The sequence below is a fragment of the Protopterus annectens genome, chromosome 12.part0 (genome assembly GCF_019279795.1).
Source record: "Protopterus annectens isolate FY-2018-M chromosome 12.part0, PAN1.0, whole genome shotgun sequence".
NCBI lineage: Eukaryota > Metazoa > Chordata > Ceratodontiformes > Protopteridae > Protopterus > Protopterus annectens.
This window is the reverse complement of record NC_056746.1, coordinates 116,425,790-116,449,730: the sequence shown is the minus strand read 5'-3', so window position 1 is coordinate 116,449,730 and position 23,941 is coordinate 116,425,790. Positions and strand designations below refer to the sequence as shown.

Genomic DNA, 23,941 nt, shown 5'->3' with positions numbered 1-23,941 from the left:
AGCTAGGTCTGTCTATAGGAAATTTCCTCAATATAACACTCTGCTGCATGTGGATAGCTGTCATCCACGCCACATCATCCAGAACATTCCTAAATCACAATTTATGAGAATGAAAAGGATATGTTCGTCCTTACAGGATTGCTCTCATTTTTGTGATGATTTAGCCAACAGATTTGCTGATCGTGGATATAAAACATATAATATCAATAAATCTTTGAAAATAGTTAATAATCTACCTCGTGAGGGATTATTACAGTATAAATCCAAGCATCAGACTCAATCGAGTTGTAAGGACCATTCTAGTTTGAGGTTAGTAACTACATATGGGGCTAATACTAATCATTTTATTAGGATAATTAATCAACATTGGGACATACTACGGTCACATGAAATTTTGAACCGGATACTACCGGACCAATGTTCTTTTTCCTACCGTAGAGCTAGGAATCTCAATTCCTTTTTTACTCATTACAAGAGATACACTCCTCAAATTTCTTTTCAAACTACTTTAGGAGGTCAAATACTTAAAGGTAGTTTTCCGTGTGGCCATTGTTCTTTTGCAAATATATGGACAAAACCTGTGAGTTTTCTACTAAAAATACGTCTCAGGTTTTTGACATTAGGTATTTGCCAATTGTAGTTCTGATTGGGCCATTTATTTGGCCACTTGCAATTGTTCGGCATTCTATATTGGACAGACCTCTAGGTCTGTCAAATTGAGAATTTGTGAACATTTGAGTGCTTTTAGGAATAGACGATTACTAACGCTCTATATAAACATACTTTGGAACATCCTTCAGCAACTTTTACATTTGTTATTATAGATAGAATTACTCTCCATCGTAAATTTAAAGCAGGATGGCATCTAAAATTGGATGATATGGAGAACAAATGGATAATTAGATTAGGGGGTTTATTCAGACCAGGTTTAAATACATTAGAGTCATCATATTGAGGGATATCAAACTGTATTTACGGGACTATATGGATATCCTTGCAATATGACATAAGACAATATTCATTATACTGGGCGCCATTTATTTTTACAAAATAATGTGGGCCAGATATAGAGGTATAGGCATTTGTAATATATTTTTAGTGGCAAGGCTATCATATTTTGTTCTGTAAATTATTTGTACACAATAACTTTTTTGTAGTTGTATATGATTGTATATGTACATATCCATAATATGTAATAACTAATATGAGATATGTATATATTTTTGTTGATTATTGAAATTGTCCTAGTATGTGGTTTGCATAATGTATAACAATTGTATAATTATGTAATTATTTTTATGTGGGTGATATCCCTTTAAGATTGGCACTATAAATAACAGGGTCTAATATGGTGGAGCTTTTCATTTCATTTTTTGGCATTGAGAAAGGCTGGTAACAGCCGAAACCGGTTTGCTTCAGCATGGGTTTTTACCCATGCTGACAAGATCTTTTTGTGCTATTATGCAATAATAAATATTAACTTTACCATCCTATACGTGCTGGTCCGTTTTTGGTTTGGGATTCACGCTTTTTTGGGACCGAGCACGCCTGTCCTACGTGCGTGATATTTGGTTGGTTTGGTATTCATTTTAGGTCAGCATTATTTTGGTCACAAAGTATTCTTCCATGCCTAACAATTTGTCCTGGTGCTTGCTATATTTGTTAGAGATTTAATGTCTAGTTCTGTTTTTCATTTGTATATTTCTAGATGTAGAGTGTAGGAATGAAGATTCAGCCTTTAGTTATTTTAATTATGTTTCACAGATTAGCATCTATTATATTGTCAGAAGTACTATGACTTTCTCATCCTTTAAAACTATTTTTAAATATTTATCATCTTATGAATGTGGTATTACCTAACTGCTTTAATAATCCTGCTTATTTTTAAATTATGTGCAACTACTATGTTGATGTTGTTGTTGTCTTTCGGCTTTTCCCGGTCAGGGGTCACCACAGTGGAACAGTCTGCTAATGATTGGCAGTAGATTTTGACAAACGCTGAGGTGCCAGCTTGACGTTCAACCTTCAATGAAGGCATGCCCATTTACGCATGTCTTTGGAACGCCCACCCAACCGCGGGGAGGACATGCAGACCCCACACAGAAGGCGCTCCCTGCACCCCAGACAAGAATCAAACAAGAGAACCTCTCGCTGTGAGGCAACAACGCTACTGCTGCACCACCGCGGCTGTCTATGTGTAACTGCTATAATGTCCCAAAATATTTGAAATGCTGTAGTAATATACTGCCTGATCTCCAGTTAGTTGTAGGTTTAATATATGTGATTATTAAATAAATACAGACAAATATTGCAAAATATATTTTATCTCAGTGGAAGGAAAGTGCCTTGCCCCAAGCCTACACTGCTGAATGTAGTGTCCCCACATTCTGACATAGTGAAAGTGTGAAATGAAAGTGTGCACTTACCACACCTGCTTGATGTTTTGCATTTGACAGCAGAGTTTATGGATGTGCCAGCATACCCAGTAGTACTTCCACAGTGGACATCCACCTCCGATTCTGTGCAATGTACTGCACATCGCATCACTAAGCTGGTCCTGAGGAGGTTATCTCCAGTCTTACAAGCTGGTAGAGACTCAGAATTTTAAAGACTAAGTCCAAACTGCTGGACAACAGAGGGACAATATAGGACTCACAGACTAACAAAACAGAATTATGGAGGGCCAAGGACAGAACTAGTTTTAAAAAGTTGTAACACAAGCTTTCCCACTGACAGCCAGGTTAATAAACTATAATAATGGATAATGGACTACATTCCTTTCTGGTGAGGGGTGTGTAAGGCTCTGCTTCTGCATGTAGCTAGAAGCTCTACCTTAAAGGGAGCAGAGAGATTTCTTAGACAACATACAGTATATGCATTACTTAACACAGAAAGGAAGTTTGTTCAAGAAATGGGTATATGCTGTGGCCACAGAAATCCAGAAAAGAGCAAAATGATAGTCAAAGCAGAAAATCACTGACAATCCAACGCAATAAGTCCCAGAGTCATGTATGTCACACCTAATCAATGCCTCATCCTGCATGCAAACATTTATGGCCAACAGGATTTTCACTCCAGACAGGAGAAATACTTCAGTCGGGATATTTGTGGCAGAAGAACTAGTTTTGTTAACTTCTAACATCAGGGTGGTAAAAGATACCTGGGGTAGAGAATTAAACTGACTACAGAGCAACCATGGAACTCTACTGAAAGTTTCAAACTCAGCTAAAATTATCATTGTTCAAATAAAATAAACATTTGCTTACTTTAAAAACACTGTAGTTAAAGACTTTGGAGGTACTTACCACCATATGTGCTTGGCACGGGAGAGCAATACGTAGCAGTGTCATTCATTGTACATATCTGCCAAATATCTGCAGTGCTGTTTGTATTTGTCCACCAGGCCTTAGAAGGAAAAAGAAACAGTTAAAAACTTACACAGAAAGGAAAACAAAAACACATCTGTAGTTTTATATGCCACTATTAAAATGGCTCTTTGGTTTACAGGTATCAGATAAAAAGTTTCCTTGGATTTAAAAAAAATGCAAATGGTTATGTAATTTCATAAAATATGCATACTTTATGATTGTTTTCTTTTATTATGGATTACTTACTACTCCTGTGGCCAATGTTTCCTTCACAAGCAGCATTATCTCACTGTAGCATGGAACGTATGCAATCTTGCAACTGGTTTTAAAAGGAAAGAATGATTCTATTTGTGTTTGAAATGTATCTAAACTCATTGGAGTGTTCTGAACCACAGTTGCTGTCCATTTTTTTTTCCTGTTGGACTGGGGCTATTACTTGGACTTGGGAAATTCTAACTTGTGGAGAAAGTTAAACTGAGAATTTCAGTTAAAGTAGAGGTTTAAGGTTCTCTACTGTCGCTTGGTTCTTTATTTCTCAAATTTGCAAGGCTCAGTTTTACTCAGACTTTTTTCTGCCTATTACAGAATTCGGAGAACGTCACTTAGCCAGACATTGTTTCCAGACTATGGCTGAAGTGGATCCTTGTGCATCAGTCAACTACCTTTGTTAATGAATACATTTTATTTTACTCATTTATTTAGATGACAGACTTACTGCATTTTATGTCCATCAGCTTTAGCCAAATGTAAACAGTAAGATGAAACAACAGCAACAGATGCGCTTACTTTTTTCTGTCATAAGTCTATTTGCACGAAATGTTTCACTTTATTTTCCCGTACAACTGCAGTATTGTTATGTATGCATAATCCTTTTTAAAAGTAAACTGTTTACATCTAATGTGTAAAAGTTTGTGGCTGCTACCTTATATTATTAGTGTATGATGTACCCCATTTTTGTTTACCTCATCATCTGTTTTATTAGTGATGGAAATCCTCACAGTATTAGTTAGGTTATTGACTTCAGCCCCTTTAAAATGGAGACTGGTGGCTATCAGCTGCTATGAATTAATAAGTAGTCTGTGTCATTGCAAGAGTGATCAGAAACTGAATTCTTGAAGATCAGTTTAGTAATCTGATTGACAGCAGCATGTAAGAAAGAGGATGTGTCACTAGGGAAGTATCAAACACTGGGAAACTGTGGATATAGGATCATAGAAGTTACAAGGCAACTAAGCAGTGACGCCATTAACCCTGGCCAGAACTCACCCTTAGGCCTTGCCTCATTTTTCAAGAAGGGTCAGACGAGTGTCATACCAGGAGTGAATTTATGAATACCCATCCTGTTGTTCAGCTCCTTTTTAAAAACGGGCAGTGTGTCACACTGCTTGTGGCAGAAAAAGGGCAGGTGCTGTGTGACAAACATATCCACCCACCCTGTGTTTCTTATTTTATAGGACTAGATTTAGATCTCTGGCCTTAGTTTTAGGAGGACTGTTCAATGTTCTGCTGGTATAAGAGTTCTTGGACTGCTGGATCACCTACTGCCCTTTAAACAAGGCAATCATCACTTCTATGGAGTCTGTACAAAGCTGAATATACAGAAGAAAATAAACACTCCTAAAGACTCTATACAATGGTGACTGAAGAAGAATAATCACTCCTAAGGACTCTATACAATGGTGAATGCAGAAGAATAATTACTCCTAAGGACTCTATACAATGGTGAAAGCAGAAAAATAATCACTCCTAAGGACTCTTTACAATGGTGAATGCAGAAAAATAATAACTCCTAAGGACTCTATACAATGGTGAATGCAGAAAAATAATCACTCCTAAAGAGTCTATACAATGGTGAATGCAGAAAAATAATCACTCCTAAGGAGTCTATACAATGGTGAATGAAGAAAAATAATCACTCCTAAGGACTCTATACAATGGTGAATGCAGAAAAATAATCACTCCTAAGGACTCTATACAATGGTGAATGCAGAAAAATAATCACTCCTAAGGACTCTATACAATTGTGAATGCAGAAAAACAATCACTCCTAAGGACTCTATACAATGGTGAATGCAGAAAAATAATCACTCCTAAGAACTCTATACAATGGTGAATGCAGAAAAATAATCACTCCTAAGGAGTCTATACAATGGTGAATGCAGAAAAATAATCACTCATAAGGAGTCTATACAATGGTGAATGCAGAAAAATAATCACTCCTAAGGAGTCTATACAATGGTGAAAGCAGAAAAATAATCACTCCTAAGGACTCTATACAGTGGTGAAAGCAGAAAAATAATCACTCTAAGGACTCTTTACAATGGTGAATGCAGAAAAATAATAACTCCTAAGGACTCTATACAATGGTGAATGCAGAAAAATAATCACTCCTAAGGAGTCTATACAATGGTGAATGCAGAAAAATAATCACTCCTAAGGAGTCTATACAATGGTAAATGAAGAAAAATAATCACTCCTAAGGACTCTATACAATGGTGAATGCAGAAAAATAATCACTCCTAAGGACTCTATACAATGGTGAATGCAGAAAAATAATCACTCCTAAGGACTCTATACAATTGTGAATGCAGAAAAACAATCACTCCTAAGGACTCTATACAATGGTGAATGCAGAAAATAATCACTCCTAAGAACTCTATACAATGGTGAATGCAGAAAAATAATCACTCATAAGGAGTCTATACAATGGTGAATGCAGAAAATAATCACTCATAAGGAGTCTATACAATGGTGAATGCAGAAAAATAATCACTCCTAAGGAGTCTATACAATGGTGAAAGCAGAAAAATAATCACTCCTAAGGACTCTATACAGTGGTGAAAGCAGAAAAATAATCACTCCTAAGGACTCTATACAATGGTGAATGCAGAAAAATAATCACTCCTAAGGACTCTATACAATGGTGAATGCAGAAAAATAATCACTCATAAGGAGTCTATACAATGGTGAAAGCAGAAAAATAATCACTCCTAAGGACTCTATACAGTGGTGAAAGCAGAAAAATAATCACTCTAAGGACTCTTTACAATGGTGAATGCAGAAAAATAATAACTCCTAAGGACTCTATACAATGGTGAATGCAGAAAAATAATCACTCCTAAGGAGTCTATACAATGGTGAATGCAGAAAAATAATCACTCCTAAGGAGTCTATACAATGGTAAATGAAGAAAAATAATCACTCCTAAGGACTCTATACAATGGTGAATGCAGAAAAATAATCACTCCTAAGGACTCTATACAATGGTGAATGCAGAAAAATAATCACTCCTAAGGACTCTATACAATTGTGAATGCAGAAAAACAATCACTCCTAAGGACTCTATACAATGGTGAATGCAGAAAATAATCACTCCTAAGAACTCTATACAATGGTGAATGCAGAAAAATAATCACTCATAAGGAGTCTATACAATGGTGAATGCAGAAAAATAATCACTCATAAGGAGTCTATACAATGGTGAATGCAGAAAATAATCACTCCTAAGGAGTCTATACAATGGTGAAAGCAGAAAAATAATCACTCCTAAGGACTCTATACAGTGGTGAAAGCAGAAAAATAATCACTCCTAAGGACTCTATACAATGGTGAATGCAGAAAAATAATCACTCCTAAGGACTCTATACAATGGTGAATGCAGAAAAATAATCACTCATAAGGAGTCTATACAATGGTGAATGCAGAAAAATAATCACTCCTAAGGAGTCTATACAATGGTGAAAGCAGAAAAATAATCACTCCGAAGGACTCTATACAATTGTGAATGCAGAAAAACAATCACTCCTAAGGACTCTATACAATGGTGAAAGCAGAAAAATAATCACTCCTAAGGAGTCCATACAATGGTGAAAGCTGAAAAATAATCGCTCCTAAGGACTCTATACAATGGTGAAAGCAGGAAAATAATCACTCCTAAGGACTCTATACAATGGTGAAAGCAGAAAAATAATCACTCATAAGGAGTCTATACAATGGTGAATGCAGAAAAATAATCACTCCTAAGGACTCTATACAATGGTGAATGAAGAAAAATAATCACTCCTAAGGACTCTATACAATGGTGAATGCAGAAAAATAATCACTCCTAAGGAGTCTATACAATGGTGAATGCAGAAAAATAATCACTCCTAAGGAGTCTATACAATGGTAAATGAAGAAAAATAATCACTCCTAAGGACTCTATACAATGGTGAATGCAGAAAAATAATCACTCCTAAGGACTCTATACAATGGTGAATGCAGAAAAATAATCACTCCTAAGGACTCTATACAATTGTGAATGCAGAAAAACAATCACTCCTAAGGACTCTATACAATGGTGAATGCAGAAAAATAATCACTCCTAAGAACTCTATACAATGGTGAATGCAGAAAAATAATCACTCATAAGGAGTCTATACAATGGTGAATGCAGAAAAATAATCACTCATAAGGAGTCTATACAATGGTGAATGCAGAAAAATAATCACTCCTAAGGAGTCTATACAATGGTGAAAGCAGAAAAATAATCACTCCTAAGGACTCTATACAGTGGTGAAAGCAGAAAAATAATCACTCCTAAGGACTCTATACAATGGTGAATGCAGAAAAATAATCACTCCTAAGGACTCTATACAATGGTGAATGCAGAAAAATAATCACTCATAAGGAGTCTATACAATGGTGAATGCAGAAAAATAATCACTCCTAAGGAGTCTATACAATGGTGAAAGCAGAAAAATAATCACTCCTAAGGACTCTATACAATTGTGAATGCAGAAAAACAATCACTCCTAAGGACTCTATACAATGGTGAAAGCAGAAAAATAATCACTCCTAAGGAGTCCATACAATGGTGAAAGCAGAAAAATAATCGCTCCTAAGGACTCTATACAATGGTGAAAGCAGGAAAATAATCACTCCTAAGGACTCTATACAATGGTGAAAGCAGAAAAATAATCACTCATAAGGAGTCTATACAATGGTGAATGCAGAAAAATAATCACTCCTAAGGAGTCTATACAGTGGTGAATGAAGAAAAATAATCACTCCTAAGGACTCTATACAATGGTGAATGCAGAAAAACAATCACTCCTAAGGACTCTATACAATGGTGAAAGCAGAAAAATAATCACTCCTAAGGAGTCTATAAAATGGTGAATGCAGAAAAATAATCACTCCTAAGGAGTCTATACAATGGTGAAAGCAGAAAAATAATACTCCTAAAGACTGTATACAATGGTGAAAGCAGAAAAAAAAATCACTCCTAAGGACTCTATACAATGGTAAATGCAGAAGAATAATCACTCCTAAGGACTCTATACAATGGTGAATGCAGAAAAATAATCACTCCTAAGGACTCTATACAATGGTGAATGTAGAGAAAAAGCCTCCAGTCTCTCTCTTGGTAGGTCAGGTCTTTTAAGCCCCCGATCTTTTTAGTTAAAAACTTCTAGGGTCCTCCAGTTGTTTAATATGCTTAGTAAAGTACATCCCAAAGGTGGACGTTGTCCTCCATAATCAATGTAATCAGTCTGGAGTACAAGGAGGGAAGGACTTCTTTTGATTTATAGGAAGTGCCTTCTGCTATGAGCTGTGCAAGGTGAAAGGATTTCCTAACCACTGTTGTAATGTGAGAGCTATCCATCTGAGTACCCAGCCTTCTTACTCTGTTTTCATTTTCAAATGGTGTGTTACCTGTACTATAAGCTGGAGTGAGGGGACTGCACACCAAAATGCTGCAGTGTTGCACCTTTTTGGCTTTGAGTTTAAGTCTATTTTTATATACCAGGTATTGACATGTATGAGTGCCTGTTGGAGTACCTGTATGTCGAGGGATACTTGGTGATGACTCCCAGCTGACAATCATCATAGAACTTTTGTTAACCAGTGATCCTCATTTCCAATAATAGAGATCTGAGAAGAAGATACTGAATAGCAGAAGTCACAGCTCAGATCTCTGAGGAACTCACCATCATACTCTTGGAGGACTCGGATCCTCCCTCTAGTCTTTCTCTGCAAGTCCTGTCCCTAAACCAGTTGACTATCCCCCTACCAGTTAGGGGTCAATTTAGACCACCTTCATCTTGTTTGTTGTATTTTTACATGGTATAGTTATTGAACGCTTTGCTGAGGTCAAGGTACACTGTGTGAACAGCTTGCCCACAGTCTATGGCCTGATTAATTCTCTCAAAGAGGATCAGTATATTCATCAGACAAGATATACCCTTGATAAAACCAAACTTCTGGAGTTTGATTCTGATAAGATTTTTCATTCATAGTAAATTCTATCAGTTATGCTATGTTCATGACTTTGGATGTAAGAGTTGTTAGACTAGACTAATAGGTCTTTGATTCCTGGGGACAGTGGTGGGGCCATGCTTGTGGAATAGCATCACAACAGCTGTGCACCACACCTGAGAGAGAAAGCCAGTTGACTGGCTAGTGTTAAAGAGGCTGAGGAATCGGTCTGCCAGTGCTAGTTTAGTGCTATTAATTAGGCAACTAAGCATGTTGTCAGGCCTCCATGGATGAAGTATTTATTTTGGAGAATACTTTCAGTATATGCTCAGTGCATCTTCTTTCACTATCATTGGCTGTCTGATAAGCAGGCTTGAAATAGGCATCTCTGGGGTGACGTTGGCATAAAATTTACTAACCAGTATGTTTGTCTAAGCTGCAGTCACTGTTGGTAAAACTGCAGTGGATGGCACTGAGTTCAAACTGAAGTGGGTATAAAGCTTACTTGGTTGTGATTAGTGTAAATCATAACCCAAAGTGGTAGTGTACATTTCCATATGCCCAGAGTCACCACTTAAATACACAACAGGTGCAGGTTTAGGGCCCATAACTCTTAAACAATGCAGAGGTGGGTTCAAACTCCACCCATCTATGACATCATTTGATAACAGGAAGGTGGGGTTTAAAGCCCATTCTTTTTTTTTTTTTTTTTTTGCATAATTTAAGGCCCGTACCCCGTCTCTGAGAGAGGGATATAGTTCTGATTATGATTCATGTTCGATTAACAGATTAGCCAGTAGAAAAGCTTGGCATGAGTGATGGGGCATGAAGGAGCAGCAGATGATGGTTCACCCATCCTGGGTGAGGGTAGGGAGGTGGTTCTGACCAGCAAAGTTGGTAACCAATCAAGTGGGTATTGGCACAGTCCTAGTCCAGGGTGTTTTCACACAGCACTGAAAAGAGCCAGGACCAGGGATCAGAGCTTGAGTGGCACCCCCTGTAGTGAAGTAGGCAGAAGTAGCAGCACCCCTTCAAAGTGATGTAGGGGGAAGGAGTAGTACCCCCACTCATACTGATGCAGGGGGAAAGAGTAGTACCCCCACCCATACTGATACAGGGGGAAAGAGTAGTATCCCCACCCATAGTGATGTAGAGGAAAATGACTCACTAAAATGCCCTGCCTGTACATATGAATGACAGCTTCTAGGGTCAGCCCTTGAACAGGCTGGAAGACGTAGTAGTGGGGGGGGGGGGCTGATTCAGGAAGAGAATCAGGGGTAATAACAGCTCTCTTCTGCAGCTCCCTTGGAATCCTAGTCTGGGAAAGGAGCTGGTTGAAGGAAGGCTGATTGTCAATGGACTGTCATTGCACAAGTAGCCTTTATATCTGTCTGCATGATGGCTTCCGCTTGTTAGCTCTTACCTACGTTTCACTGACAGGGAATGAAGGAGATGAAACTAGAGAGGGCAGAGGGTTGGCAGGCTGTGGAGGTGCAGACGAAATAAAAAAGTCATTGTGTTGTCAGTTCAGAAGGGAGAAAAAGCACTACCAAATGTACATAGCAAATGCACTATTTAAGTTTCAATGCTTTGCGTTAGCATCAGAAAAGTGATGGACAACACAGAAATGGCTAAGTTAACAACTCTTCTTTCTGCATATCCCTGTAAGCACAAATGTTCCTGCAGTAATATTTCACACTTTGCCTCTTCATAGTATAAGTGTAGCCTTTTTTTTTTTTCTTTTTTGCTTAACTAATCTTCTATGGTAATACTGACAAGCTACTTGATGAAGGTTTTTACAAACAGCATACAAACTGCTATATTACAAAAAAACAAAAACAAACAAAAAAAAAAAAAACACACAAGACACCATGAAAAGAAGTGCAAACTTGAAAGACTTCCTATTTCCAGGGGTGTAAGTTAACGCAGTAAATCACAACACTTCAGAAACAACATCTCCTAAATAATGCATAATGGAACACAGGCACAGACACAGTGCATCAAGACTGGTACCTTGGCATCAGCTTAGGACATGGGGAAATACGGGTCTATATGACTTGGTCGACAGTTCATATGATCGACTGTTTATTTGGTCGACAGTTCATTTGATCGACAAGCATTTGCCCCCTTCCCCAATGTTGTGTGACCCTGGAGTTGATATATATAGTTAGGGGTGTGTGGGGGGCACAGCCCCCCACATTGGGGGGTGTGGGAGGCGAAGCCCCCCACCTAAAATGCTTGTCGATCAAATGAACTGTCGACCAAATAAACAGTCGATCATATGAACTGTCGACCAAGTCATATAGACCCGGAAATACACCTGCACTAACATGTTTTAACTGAGCATGCCCTGACACAGTACATTTAAACACTTATGGGAAATAAATAAATTAATAATCCAAAAAACAGTGGATACTGGAGAATAAAATAAGATCTGTAAACCCAAGACCTAAAGTAGAAATACAAGGCACCAATAAAGGCAGTCCTAACATGTTCCAAGGAAATAGCTCCCAAACACAGTTCGTGAAATTAAAATGTTTATTCCACATACAAACAAGTACTCTCTCTGATCTTCCCTTGACAAAATGTTATTTCAGCAAGGTCAACATTCAGTGGGAGATTCTTTGTTTCTGCTTTCTAAAATGTATGCATAAATGAAACACCATTTCTAGCTTATTTCATCCTTTTAGCCTGTCTAACGTCTGTAAAATGAAAAACCCTGATCAAACAATAATAATGGTAAATTTGTGGTAGTAAGGGGCTACTGGCAAGGGAGGAATACTGTGCTGGCATATATTTATATTCCACCTAAAACTGCTATTATAGAGCTTAAGTTTTTGAGAGAAATAATCAGCTATCAGCAGACAGTATTAATTACAGAGTATTAATTACAGGTGAAGACTGGAACTTGATTTGGAACTGTGAGGTTGTATCTGGGGGACTGAGAAGAGACAATATGACAAAAGAGGGTAAATTTCTGAAGAAATTTATGAAAATATTTACGCAAGATATTAATTCAATAATAGGAACTCAGAGAACTACATATTATTCCCCAAGATACAACTGGGCTAGACTAGACAGAAATTATACTTCATAGGGACGTGTGCATTTAACTGAAAGCTTAGACACACAATCAATCACTATTTCAGATCATGTGCCAATAACAACTAAGATAAAACGCAGAGTAATAACTAAAGATGAGACACTGGCACTTCCCCACCTATCTGTTAAAGAGAGGAATTTAAGGAATGGGTGGTGGAAATTATTTGAGTGTTATTAGGGAAGATAGAAATTTCTTCATAAGTTATAGCTAGTGAGTGGGATAAAATGATAGTGGAGTTTAAAAATAGGGTAGAAATAAACAAGAAAGATATATGGTTAAGAAGTAACAGCAGAATAAGAGGCACAACTGTGGAGTGCTAAAGAGAAAATAAGGGAGTACCTGGATAATATGCCTGAGTTTAGAAAAATGGCTGTTAAGCAACAGTTTTTTTTATAACTCAAGAACATGAAAACTTTTGGCACAATGACTTAAGCAACAGAAAGTATAAAGGGCTGTTGCTAAGCTTAAGGAGTCTATAACAAGAAAAATAACCAGAGATCCTGTAGAGGAATTACAGATATTTTGGAAAATTTATGAAAATTTGTAAAAAAAGAGAAATTTGGAAATCAAGAAAGTACACAAATGAAAATTTTTATGGAAAATTTATGTATGCCAAGGTTGGAGGTAGATGAGGTTCAACAATCAATGGCAGCCCACTGAACACTGAAAGCGTTATAAGAGATCTGGGGACACAGGTTGACAGCAACCTCTCTTTTGACCACCACATTGCCACTGTGGTCAGAAAGTCCTTCTATGTGGCACATCTCATTACCAAGGGTTTTTCATCCAGAAAGAAAGAGGTCATTATCTCTCTCTACTCTTCCCTCAGTAGGCCAATCATTGACTATAATATGTCCCATTTGGCATGTACCTCACTAGACACATGCAACAGCTGGAAAGGCCACAAAAGTACCTCACGAAGAGGATCCTAGGCCTTAAACACATGTCCACACAGACTCAAAAAACTCCAGCTATTCTCGGTCTCATATCGTCTACTTAGAGGTGATCTCTGCTTGACTTACAAAGCCATGTCTGAACCAGATCTGTTAGAAATTCTGCATCTAAAGAAATCCCAATCCCTCCACACCACACGCTCCAGAGACCTTAACCTCATTACCACAATCAACAGAATATGTTGGAGGGACAGGTTCATAACCCAGAGACTGCCCATACATGCAAGTAGAGCACGTCACTGGCTCTCTTCAAGAGAAATCTTGATGAGAGGATGGGAAATAGAAAGTTCACCCCGGGGATCACTGCAGTGGCTCTACTTGATAGAGGCACTGGGAACTAACATCAGATGGCATGATGCCAGGGAACTTCTATGGGCTAGGCTTGTAAAGGGTCCAGGGCCATTAGCCTAGTACACACCTATGAACCTCTGAACAATTAGCAGTTAAGACAGAAGAGATTAGATAAAAATGGGAGATATAAGCAAATTGCAGGAAAGTCTCCAGGAATAGATAATATTTCTGTGGAAGTTTGGAAAGTAAGAGGGGAAAAAGTGATAAAGGTCTGGAAGGTGTTGTTTAACAGTATTTTGAAAGGAGGGGAAGCACCCTCACCCTGGAAGAAAGCTGTGGTGGCTGTGATACCTAAAATAGTAAAGACCCATTAGACCTAGATTCATAAAGGCCCACTTCAATTTTAAACCATGAATATAAAGTGTTTATGTCCATAACAATAAGAATAGCATGACAGATAAGGTTCAATTTGCTTTTCTGAAGGGGAGGCAAGCATTTACAACACTGACGGAACCATGATGATCCAGAAGGAAACAAAGTAAGGCTCTTGATACAGAGAAAGCATTCAACAGAGTAAGCCGGGATTTTATGAGTAGGGCAATGGAAGCATCTGCATTCCCTGATACAATAATAAAGTTAATCATGAGATACATGAGAGATCAGAGTCAAATATTGAAGTGGAAGGATTCCTCTCTGATAAGTTGTGTCTAAACAGAAGAAACGGACAGGGTGGTCCCCTTTCCCTTTTGTTATCTGCATTAAATTTAGAGCCACTGGCAAAGAAAATAAAGGACTTAAGAAATTCAAGTATACAATTGGTATGAGTACCAAGAAAAGTTGGCTTTACTTGTTGCCATTATAAAACCAGAAGGACATCTCAGTGTTGTGGAACATTTTGAGACAGTTTCAATTCTTTTTGGGGATATAAATTTAATGAAGATAAAACAAAGACTATAGCTATAAACTATGTAGCCACACATGAATTGGTTCAGTGATATCGATATTTATGGGGACACGATTGCAGTTAAGGATATGTGGGAAGAGACTAAATAAAAGATAATATAAAAACTGAGAAACTTTAAGCTCTTATTTTTGGATATGGAGAACAAGAAACAAGTGGTGAAAATGTTTTAGTCCCTTTAGTTGTATATAGAGCTCATGCATATATTTTGTTTTATTAACCAGAAGAGAAGTTGTGAAGAGTTATTAATAAAGAATTGAAGAATTTATCTGGAATGGAAATTAGCAGGAGTGAAGTGGGATAAGCTATTCCTTCCAACTAAGCAAAGTGGTTTAGGATAACCTGATTTACATGGATATTTTACAGCGACACAGTTAAGGCTCATGTACATTACACAAGAAGAAGGTTATAATTCAAAGTGGAAAGGGATGATGATGAACCAGGAGGGAAATTCAAGAAATGAGAGAGTGGGACATTGGATGTAGATCCTTATGGATAATAACAGCAGCCATACAGAACAGTATAAGACAGTGGGCTGCATATACATTGGTTTATAAAGTCCATTGAACATGTGGGAGAAACAGATAAATGTAGGTTTTGTAAAACCGAATTGGAAACAGTTGCACACCTTGTTGCTGGTTGCGACATACTAATGGCAGAAGGACTGTGTACTGAAAGGCATAATAATGCGGCAAGAGTGTTGTACTGGGGATTGTGCAAACATTATGGTGCTAAAGTGTCTGAAAAACAGTGAAAACATGAGCCACAAATCATCACAGAAAATTAAGAAGTCTACATCACATGGGATCATCCATTACCAGCAGTTCAAAAGAGAGATGCTAGAAAACCAAATATAGTGGTCCAAGAAAAGAAGACAAGAGTAGCATTGACCATTGAAATCGCCACACCCAGTGACAACAGTGCCCTGTGTACAGAGAGACATAAAGTCATAAAATATCAGGATCTGCAGGCAGAAACAAGAGCAATGTGGAAGAAAGATACCCAGACAGTTCCAATAGTAGTAGGAGCAATGGGTCTTCATATTTAGATATATTACCAATACATGTAACTCCATATGAACTGCAGAAGGAGTCGTTACTGGGCACATTGCGGGTGCTGTGAAGAGCACTTCTGCCTGACATCAAAGACTGAAACAATACTAATTTCATGAACTATAATCATACTTTGACTTAGGAATGGGGTCCATTCCCATCATGATAATATAAACCCAAAAGACTTGGAGAAATTAAAAAAAGAGAGAGACAATATTATATTCATGAAGCACCAGAAAGTACTCTAAAAATAGAGCAAACATGAGACTGAATAAAGGGAAGTTTGCCGATAGGGATGTTTGCAATTAGGGGTACAGATAAAAAGCAGGAGGAGGCTCGAATTTACTGGGAAAAACTGGAAAGGTTTTGGAAGCAAGTAAGAGAGGGAAAGTTAACAGAATGGAAAGAGACCAAGAAGACATTTAGACTGCAAACTGCAGATTGCCTTCCCTGTCAGAGACTGGTATCAGAATAGGCAAAGAAAAATGGATAGGGAATTCCTAGGTGAAAGACCTGCTCTGGTCGAGTATTTAGTTGAATCTAGAACAAAAGCTGCTGTTAAAAAAGGGATAATAAGTAGGACATATAATGATAACTACAGGAATTAAGCAGAGGATGTTAGAAACAAGTGGAAAGAGAGACTGGATAAGGAATTCACAAAGAAGCAATGGGGGATATATGCACGGCTCCTACATATGGAATAAAAGTCTAGAATATTTTGGAATTTTGCTTAGAAGTGTTTGCATAGTTATTTTATACCCCACACAAGCTGCAAATAATTTTTCCTCAGGTAGTTAGCAAATGTTGGAGGTTTTATGGAGAAGAAAGATGGGAACATATGGTTTGGGAGTACAATGAGTTGGCAGACTTTAAAAAATCTCTACCAAGTACTCTGTCAGAAATATTGGGTGAGAAAATGGATGTAACTAAGGAAATGTTGCTTTTGAGCTTTGATACAAGATCTGAATTGGCTGGACATAGTAAGCCCTTAAGTTTAATTCTGGTGGCTACCAAAAAAGCAGTTTGTAGAAAATGGAAATCAAAGTCTAAACCAACCGTGTTTCAAGTATTAAATATTGTAAAAGAGATAAACGAACTGGATGTGGGGTCTTTAGAGAAGAGTAGGAGCCTATCACATAGAAAAATTGGGAACTGTAATTGTAGGAACAGTACAAGCAGAATCATGTTTGGAGGAGAAATGAGGTTTAAGGGAAGGCAGGAAGTAATTTATTTAATGTTAGACTGATGATAATTATACAAAAGCATGTATGTGATTTATAATGTTTGCAGCTGGGAATATGTTAACATGGTTTGTTTTCTTTTATATAAATGAAAGTCTGTGTTGATAATTTAATAACGGTGTGAAAAATATGTTGGAAGATTAATATTAACTCTGTTCTGCTCATATTTTCCTTTAGGTAGCTGACAGGGGCTGTCCTCCTGTGTTAACATTTACATAGAATGATTAATAAATGTCAGTTTTACTTAGCAATGATGAACCACACATTGAAAATGCATATTAAATGCCAAAACTGACAGCAAAAGAACAGTTCCTAAAACCGGGCTAAATGCAGGTAGGATTATTCTCAGTGTGCACAGATGTGACTTTAAAATGTTAACTGTTGACTTTTTTAAACATTCACTTCATACTTGGACAAAATCAATCCTGTTTTGTACATTTAGAAGTCCAACTATGGATTATTCAGATATTCATCAAAATGTCCTCTTGTGATAACGTTTCCAAATCCTGTACAACGATTATTGCATTTTAACATACTTCAGACAATGAATCAAAATTCACTGTATAAATAACTGACCCAATATGGTGTCCTGTGGCAACTCTATGTATAAAGCCTGCTGTCTCAGATAAATGATGTGCTATTTTGGTATCACAGTGCTTTCTCTTAGGGTACAGAGTACATGGCATCTTCACCAATGTAACAATATTATTAAATACGACAATCATGATTTAGTGCATCAGATGGAGGCTCAGTTGTTGAAATGGCTGCCTTATACATAGAGTTTTCATCAGAATGGGAAGTAAGAATCTTCCAATTCCTTCTGATTATTCCACAGATTTCTCTAATATCACTACTGCACTTAAGTGTCACTCATGTGATTGTGAATGCCATTGGGTCCTTTGGAACCAAGGTCTACCTTTAGTTGTTCTTAGCATTTGGCTGTCATGAATTATATTCATGAGGTTCCGCTAGCTGTACCCATGTTTTTCGAACTTATCAATCAAGTTGTTCATTTCTTCAGTAAAAATCCTCTATTCAGTACAAAGTCTAGATATCCTTAAAGTCTGTCCTTTTACAATGTTTGGGAAGACATGTCTAGGATGCACTGTCATACCTTAAAAGCCCATTCCGCCAACATTCTTTTCAATGTACCACAGGCTCCAATTAATCAATTCATAAAAACTCTGACATCTAAAAATCCAGTCCCTACGTCAGCGCTATTAATTGTGAAACTTAAGAAGGACGCAGTAGTTTCTAAATGAGAGACGAAACGTTTCAGCTCATCAGCACTACCTTTCCAAAGAAGAAAAACGTCATCCACAAATCTCCAATAAAATAAGAGATTATCTTTCCATAAATTGTCTTCATTGAAAATAAATAGATCCTCCCAATAAGTAAGGACAATATTCGCATAGGAATTGGTGCTGAAAGCGCTAATCCATTTTATGCTTATATTTTAGAGTTTTTATTTGTTTGATTATTAAATTTATGTCCATTGCCGTCCGAGTCTCGGTGGTGTTTGTTCTATTTGCAACATCTTCTACACCATCAGTTACTTCCCATTAATTCTTTTTAACATTAAGGCATGGTTATTTTGAATCTTTCACATACAGCTGTTAGAAACTTGCCAAGTTTTGTAACATTCTACACATTTTCTATGAACTTTTGTTTTCAAAAACTTCTCTTTTGCCTTCCTAATAAGTACTTTATTATCTGACTTTTTTAAAAGAACTGCCTGCAAAAGTCACTTTTTAATGAATGTTAGCAGTTTAGCTTGTTATTAAGAATAAATATGTGTTCTCTTCTTATTTTGTATTTTACAGGATGTCTCCTCTTCATTACAGATTTAACCTTCTAATTAACACACTGATCCCTTATTACCATAACTTTCACAAAACATAGATCAATTAAACACTTCAAAATAATCCATTAGGTTATTAATTGACACACTAAACTGGGCGTTTAGTTATTAAAAGCTCTACACGCTAACATATATCAATATGCTACATTTGCTGTACTTAAATGCATCTTACAGTCAACACAGCAGGATAACGGCTACTTACTGTGTCAGAGAGGACATAATGAATTACAAACTTCCTGTTAAGATAGAAGAAGGTGATGTAGACATAATGTTTGCATGACGTTGTCAGGTTTCTCTGACCATCTGAATCATACTTATTCAAATCATATGAGGCCTTTTAGTATTACACAATATAACACTTCTGTATCAGAAAAACTACAGTTGTGTACACTTACCATAAATGTAGATGTTCGAGTGTATTCACTGTTGCAGTCATTACATTTAATCTTAACCAAAAGTTCTTATCCAACGGTGTAAATTCCCCTCTGTTCAGAAACCAAACAATAAAGAACAAGCCAAATATAAAGACAGAGAGGTAACCAAAGCTGCTCAATAATCCATTCATAAAGTGCCTGTAACTGCAACTGGGATATTCTCCAAGAACCAAGCTTAGATTTAAAAGTAAAAGAATTTATTTGATAAAATTGTTGTCGGTAAGCGCTTTCACATTTGCTTCCTCAGACCGTTACATTACATTTAATCTGCTGGCAGGTTGCCCTCAGTCGGCCTGAATAACAAAGTCTTGGGTCCTGCATCAGTTGCTGTCTCCTCTTCCATGATGTCAGGTCGTTAGGGGTATAAAACATGTAGCTGATGCCATTTTATTCAGTTTTTTTTGCCCTAGATGTCAGGTGCCCCCCAAATGAGGAGCAAAAAAAAAAAAAAAAATATATATATATATATATATATATATATATATATATATATATACACAGAAATATATATGTAAAAGCACTTTTAGCAACATAAACTTTACCTTCATCTAAAAGCAAACACACCACAAAGGCTTTAGAATATAGTGAAGGAAAGAGAAGTTATAGAAAAGGGGGCTGGCGGGTGGGTAACCCGGACTGCAACAGTGAATACACTCGAACATCTACATTTATGGTAAGTGTACACAACTGTACTATGTTCTTTGTGTTTCACTGTTGCAGTCATTACATTTGGGTAGAATCCCAAAGCTATGGATTGGAGGATGGAACTAGATAGCATTAGGAGTGGCTATAAGGCCCTGCAGAACTGCAGTGGCAAAGCCTGCCCTGGATTTGGAGAAGAGAGGCAAATGATAATGCTTTGTGAAGGTATGAACAGAGCTCCAAGTAGCAGCTTCTAGAATGTCTTTGGTTGGAACTCCTCTGAGAAAAGCTGCTGAGGTACAGGCAGCCCTGGTGGAATGTGAACTGATCCCCTTGGACACAGGTTTACCATGGTGCAAGTAGCAGAAACGAATGCGGTGGCTTATCCACTTTGAAATAGTCTGCTTTGATATAGCCTTCCCCTCTGATCCTGCAGCAAATGCCACCAGTAGTTGCTCAGACTTTCTTAGAGATTTGGTCCTTGGTATTTAAGTAGAATCTTAGTTATCTGTGTATGTCTAATTAATGCAGAATCCATTCCCCCTTGTTCTGCGGATTTGGGTAAAAAGTTTGCAGGTGAATTGTTTGGTTAAGAGCCACACTGGATACCACCTTTGGCATAAAAGAAGGATTGGTCCTGAGGGACACCCTGTCCGGGTAAAATGTAATAAAAGGCTCCACAGCCATAAGAGCCTGTAGTTCTGAAACCCTTCTTGCTAAAGTGATTGCCAAGAGGAAAGCTGTTTTCCAAGATAAAAATTTTATGTCCGCAGTAGCTGCTGGTTCAAAAGGAGGCAGGGTGAGTTTTTCCAGCACAAAATTGAGGTCCCATGCAGGAGTTGGTGATCTTCTGGGAGGCCTTAAATTTTTGGCCCCTCTAAGATATTGTTTAAGCAGAGGATGAGAAAAGAGGGGAGGCTCCGTGTTGCAATAAGCCAAGATGACAGAGGCATGGATTTTTATTGAAGAAAAAGATAGGCCCTTGTCAAGCATCTCAGTCAAATATTGTAAAATCTGAGGGATATTTGGCTTTGCTGTGTCCAAGCACATAATCTCTTCCATTTTTCAGCATAAGATTTTCGGTGTTGTTTGAATAATTAAATGATCAGCCATGCTGCAAGGTTCACAGTTTGGAGCAGAGTGTGCAGAATTTCATTGTTCTGCTGAGACAGTAGATGAGGTATTTGAGGCAAGTACCAAGGAGGGAGTTGAGACATATTCCTTAGAATTGGGTAGCAGCACTGGCGAGACCAGTCCGGAGCAATTAGGATCATTTTTGTTTTTTCCTGTCTGACCTTTAGTAAGACCTTGGAGAGAAGAGGCAGAGGGGGAAAGGCATAGACCGATAGGTTTTTCCAACTGAAGGATAGGGCATCCACTTTCCATGCTTGTCTGTGATAAGTCCTTGTACAGAATTTGTCCAGTTGATAATTTTGGGAAGAGGCAAATAGATCTATGTCTGGGCTCCCCCATTTCTGTGTTAACATTCTGAAGATTTGTGGATCCAGTTTCCACTCATGGGGGTTAATAAGATTTCTGCTTAGGTCGTCTGCCAGAGTATTTTGTTTTCCTGGCAGGAATTGAGCTTGAAGATGTATTTGGTAAGTCAAAGCTGTGTTCCACAATGCCATGGCTAGTCTGCAAAAGGGGTAGGGATGTGTACCCCCTGCTTGTTTATGTACCGCATAACCGTGGTGTTGCCCGTCTTTATCAGTAGCTGTCCTGGATGAAGTAAGTCCTTGTATGCTGTCAGAGCATTCTGAACAGCTAGCATCTCTTTCTGGTTGATATGCAGATGCATTTGGTTTGGGCTCCATTTGCCCTGAATGTATCTCCCCACCATAGTCTGATGCGTCTGTAGTTAAGGTTTGGGTGGCAGGGGGTAGAGTGAATGACAGTCCCTTGTTTTGGTGACATGTCTCTGCCCACCAAAGAAACTCCTGTTGTAGGCAGGGAATGAGAGGAATCATTGTTTCCAGACTGTGATAATGTTGACTCCATAAACTTTTTAGGTACTATTGATGTTTCCTCATAAGCAGTCTTGCATATGGAATTAGTAGAATGCAGGATGCCATGAACCCCAAAGCCTGCAGAATTTGTACTGCAGATAACTGGGTTTTTGTTGCCATTTGTTTGAAGTATGTTGTCAGTTGCCTTTGTTTGCCTGGCGTAAAGTAAGCCATCTGGGCAGTTGTATTCAAGCTTGCACCCAGGAATGTAATTATTTGAGAGGGTACCAGTTGGGATTTCTTTTCATTTATGGTGTACCCTAGGCATGTTAGAAGCCTTTTTACAAATGCCAGATGATGAAGAAGTGTGTCCTTGTCCTCTGCTTGAATGAGACAGTCGTCCAGGTAAGGATACATTTGTATGATTCTTTGTCTGCAGAATGTAATTACTGGTGCCAGGCACTTTGTAAAGGCCCTGGGTGCAGTAGATAAGCCAAAGGGCAGTGCAGAAAATTAGTAATGCAAAAAACCTGCCTTGAAGCGGAGGTATCTTCTGCATGATTCCCTTACTGGGATATGCAGGTATGCCTCTTTTAAGTCTAGAGTCACTAACCAAGCGTTCCTACCCAGCATAAGCAGTAGCTGTTGTAAAGTCAGCATTTTGAATTTTGGAATGTCCAGGAACGTGTTCAAAATCGATAAGTCCAGTATTGAATGCCAGGCATTGTCTTTTCTGGGTACCAGGAACAGACTTGAATAAAAACCTTGTCCTTTTTCCTGTTCTGGTACTGGTTGAATAGCCTCCATATCCATGAGGGACATAACTTGTTTCTGAGCCTCTGCCCATTGATTTTGTGGCACATCTGGCCAACCGTTTGGAATTGGCAAAGTTTGGAAATGTAATCTGTACCACTGGGATACTATGTTTAATACCCACTTGTCCTGGGTAATTAACTGCCAATTTTGAGCATGAAGTTCTAATTTTCCCCCAAGGGGGGTGCCAAAAGATAAGTGCTTGGTGAAGGTAGAGGGAAGTCATTGAGACTGCTTACTGTAGGGTTGTGCTTTGTTTCCTCCAGATTTGGAGGTGGAGGCACCCCATTGCTTTGACCTGTAATAACCCTGTGATTGGTACCTAGAGCCTTTTTTGCACCTGGGTTTGCCCTGAGTGGCTCTGTTGGACACAGGAAAGGACCAGTTTTTAGTAGGCCAATGCCTATTGAACCTGGGTGGCTGCACTTGTAAGAAATTTTTTACAGTTTGCATAGATTTAGCTTTGTCTTCCATTTTCTTTAAAATCTCTTCTGCGTTATTACCAGAGTGTCATGCTGCAAGGGGGCATCCAACAATTTAGTTTAACATGGTCAGGCAGATTTTGCTCCTTGAGCCAGGCATGCCTTCTAATCAAAGATCCAGTAACTGCGGCCCTGCAAGAGGCCTCCAAGGAATCAAAACCACATTCCAAAGTATACTTTCCAACCTGTTCTGCTGAATGCAATAATTCCTGCAATTCTTTATTTTCCACACAATCAGAAATCAACATAATTTTCTGTTTCAATAAGCTCATAACATGCTGTTGATATTTAAGCATATGAAACTGGCAGTTTAAGGCCCTAATTGTCAAGTTTGCAGATGTATAAACCTTCAGAGGGGGTAGGATTTTTGGCTGTAGAGGCCTTTACACCTTTGGGACCCTGTGAGATTATGAATAGAAATTTGTGGGAGTCAGGAACCTGTAATATCTGTCTGGCTTACTAGGAGCCGGAGGTAGGGAATCAGGTGCCATGCTTGATTACGAAAACACATCATCAACAATGTCTAATACAGGAGGTATTGCATATGGCCT

At 38.1% G+C, this 23,941-nt stretch overlaps 1 protein-coding gene across 1 annotated transcript in view; it reads right to left on the bottom strand.

The window, feature by feature from the left end:
• Positions 1–23,941, bottom strand: part of EMP2 (epithelial membrane protein 2) — a 590,980-nt gene that overhangs the window by 107,004 nt on the left and 460,035 nt on the right. Inside the window, exon 4 of the mRNA XM_044089136.1 lies at positions 3,306–3,405. Within this exon, the coding sequence (XP_043945071.1) occupies positions 3,306–3,405 (100 nt within the window). The remainder of the gene's footprint in view (positions 1–3,305; positions 3,406–23,941) is intronic.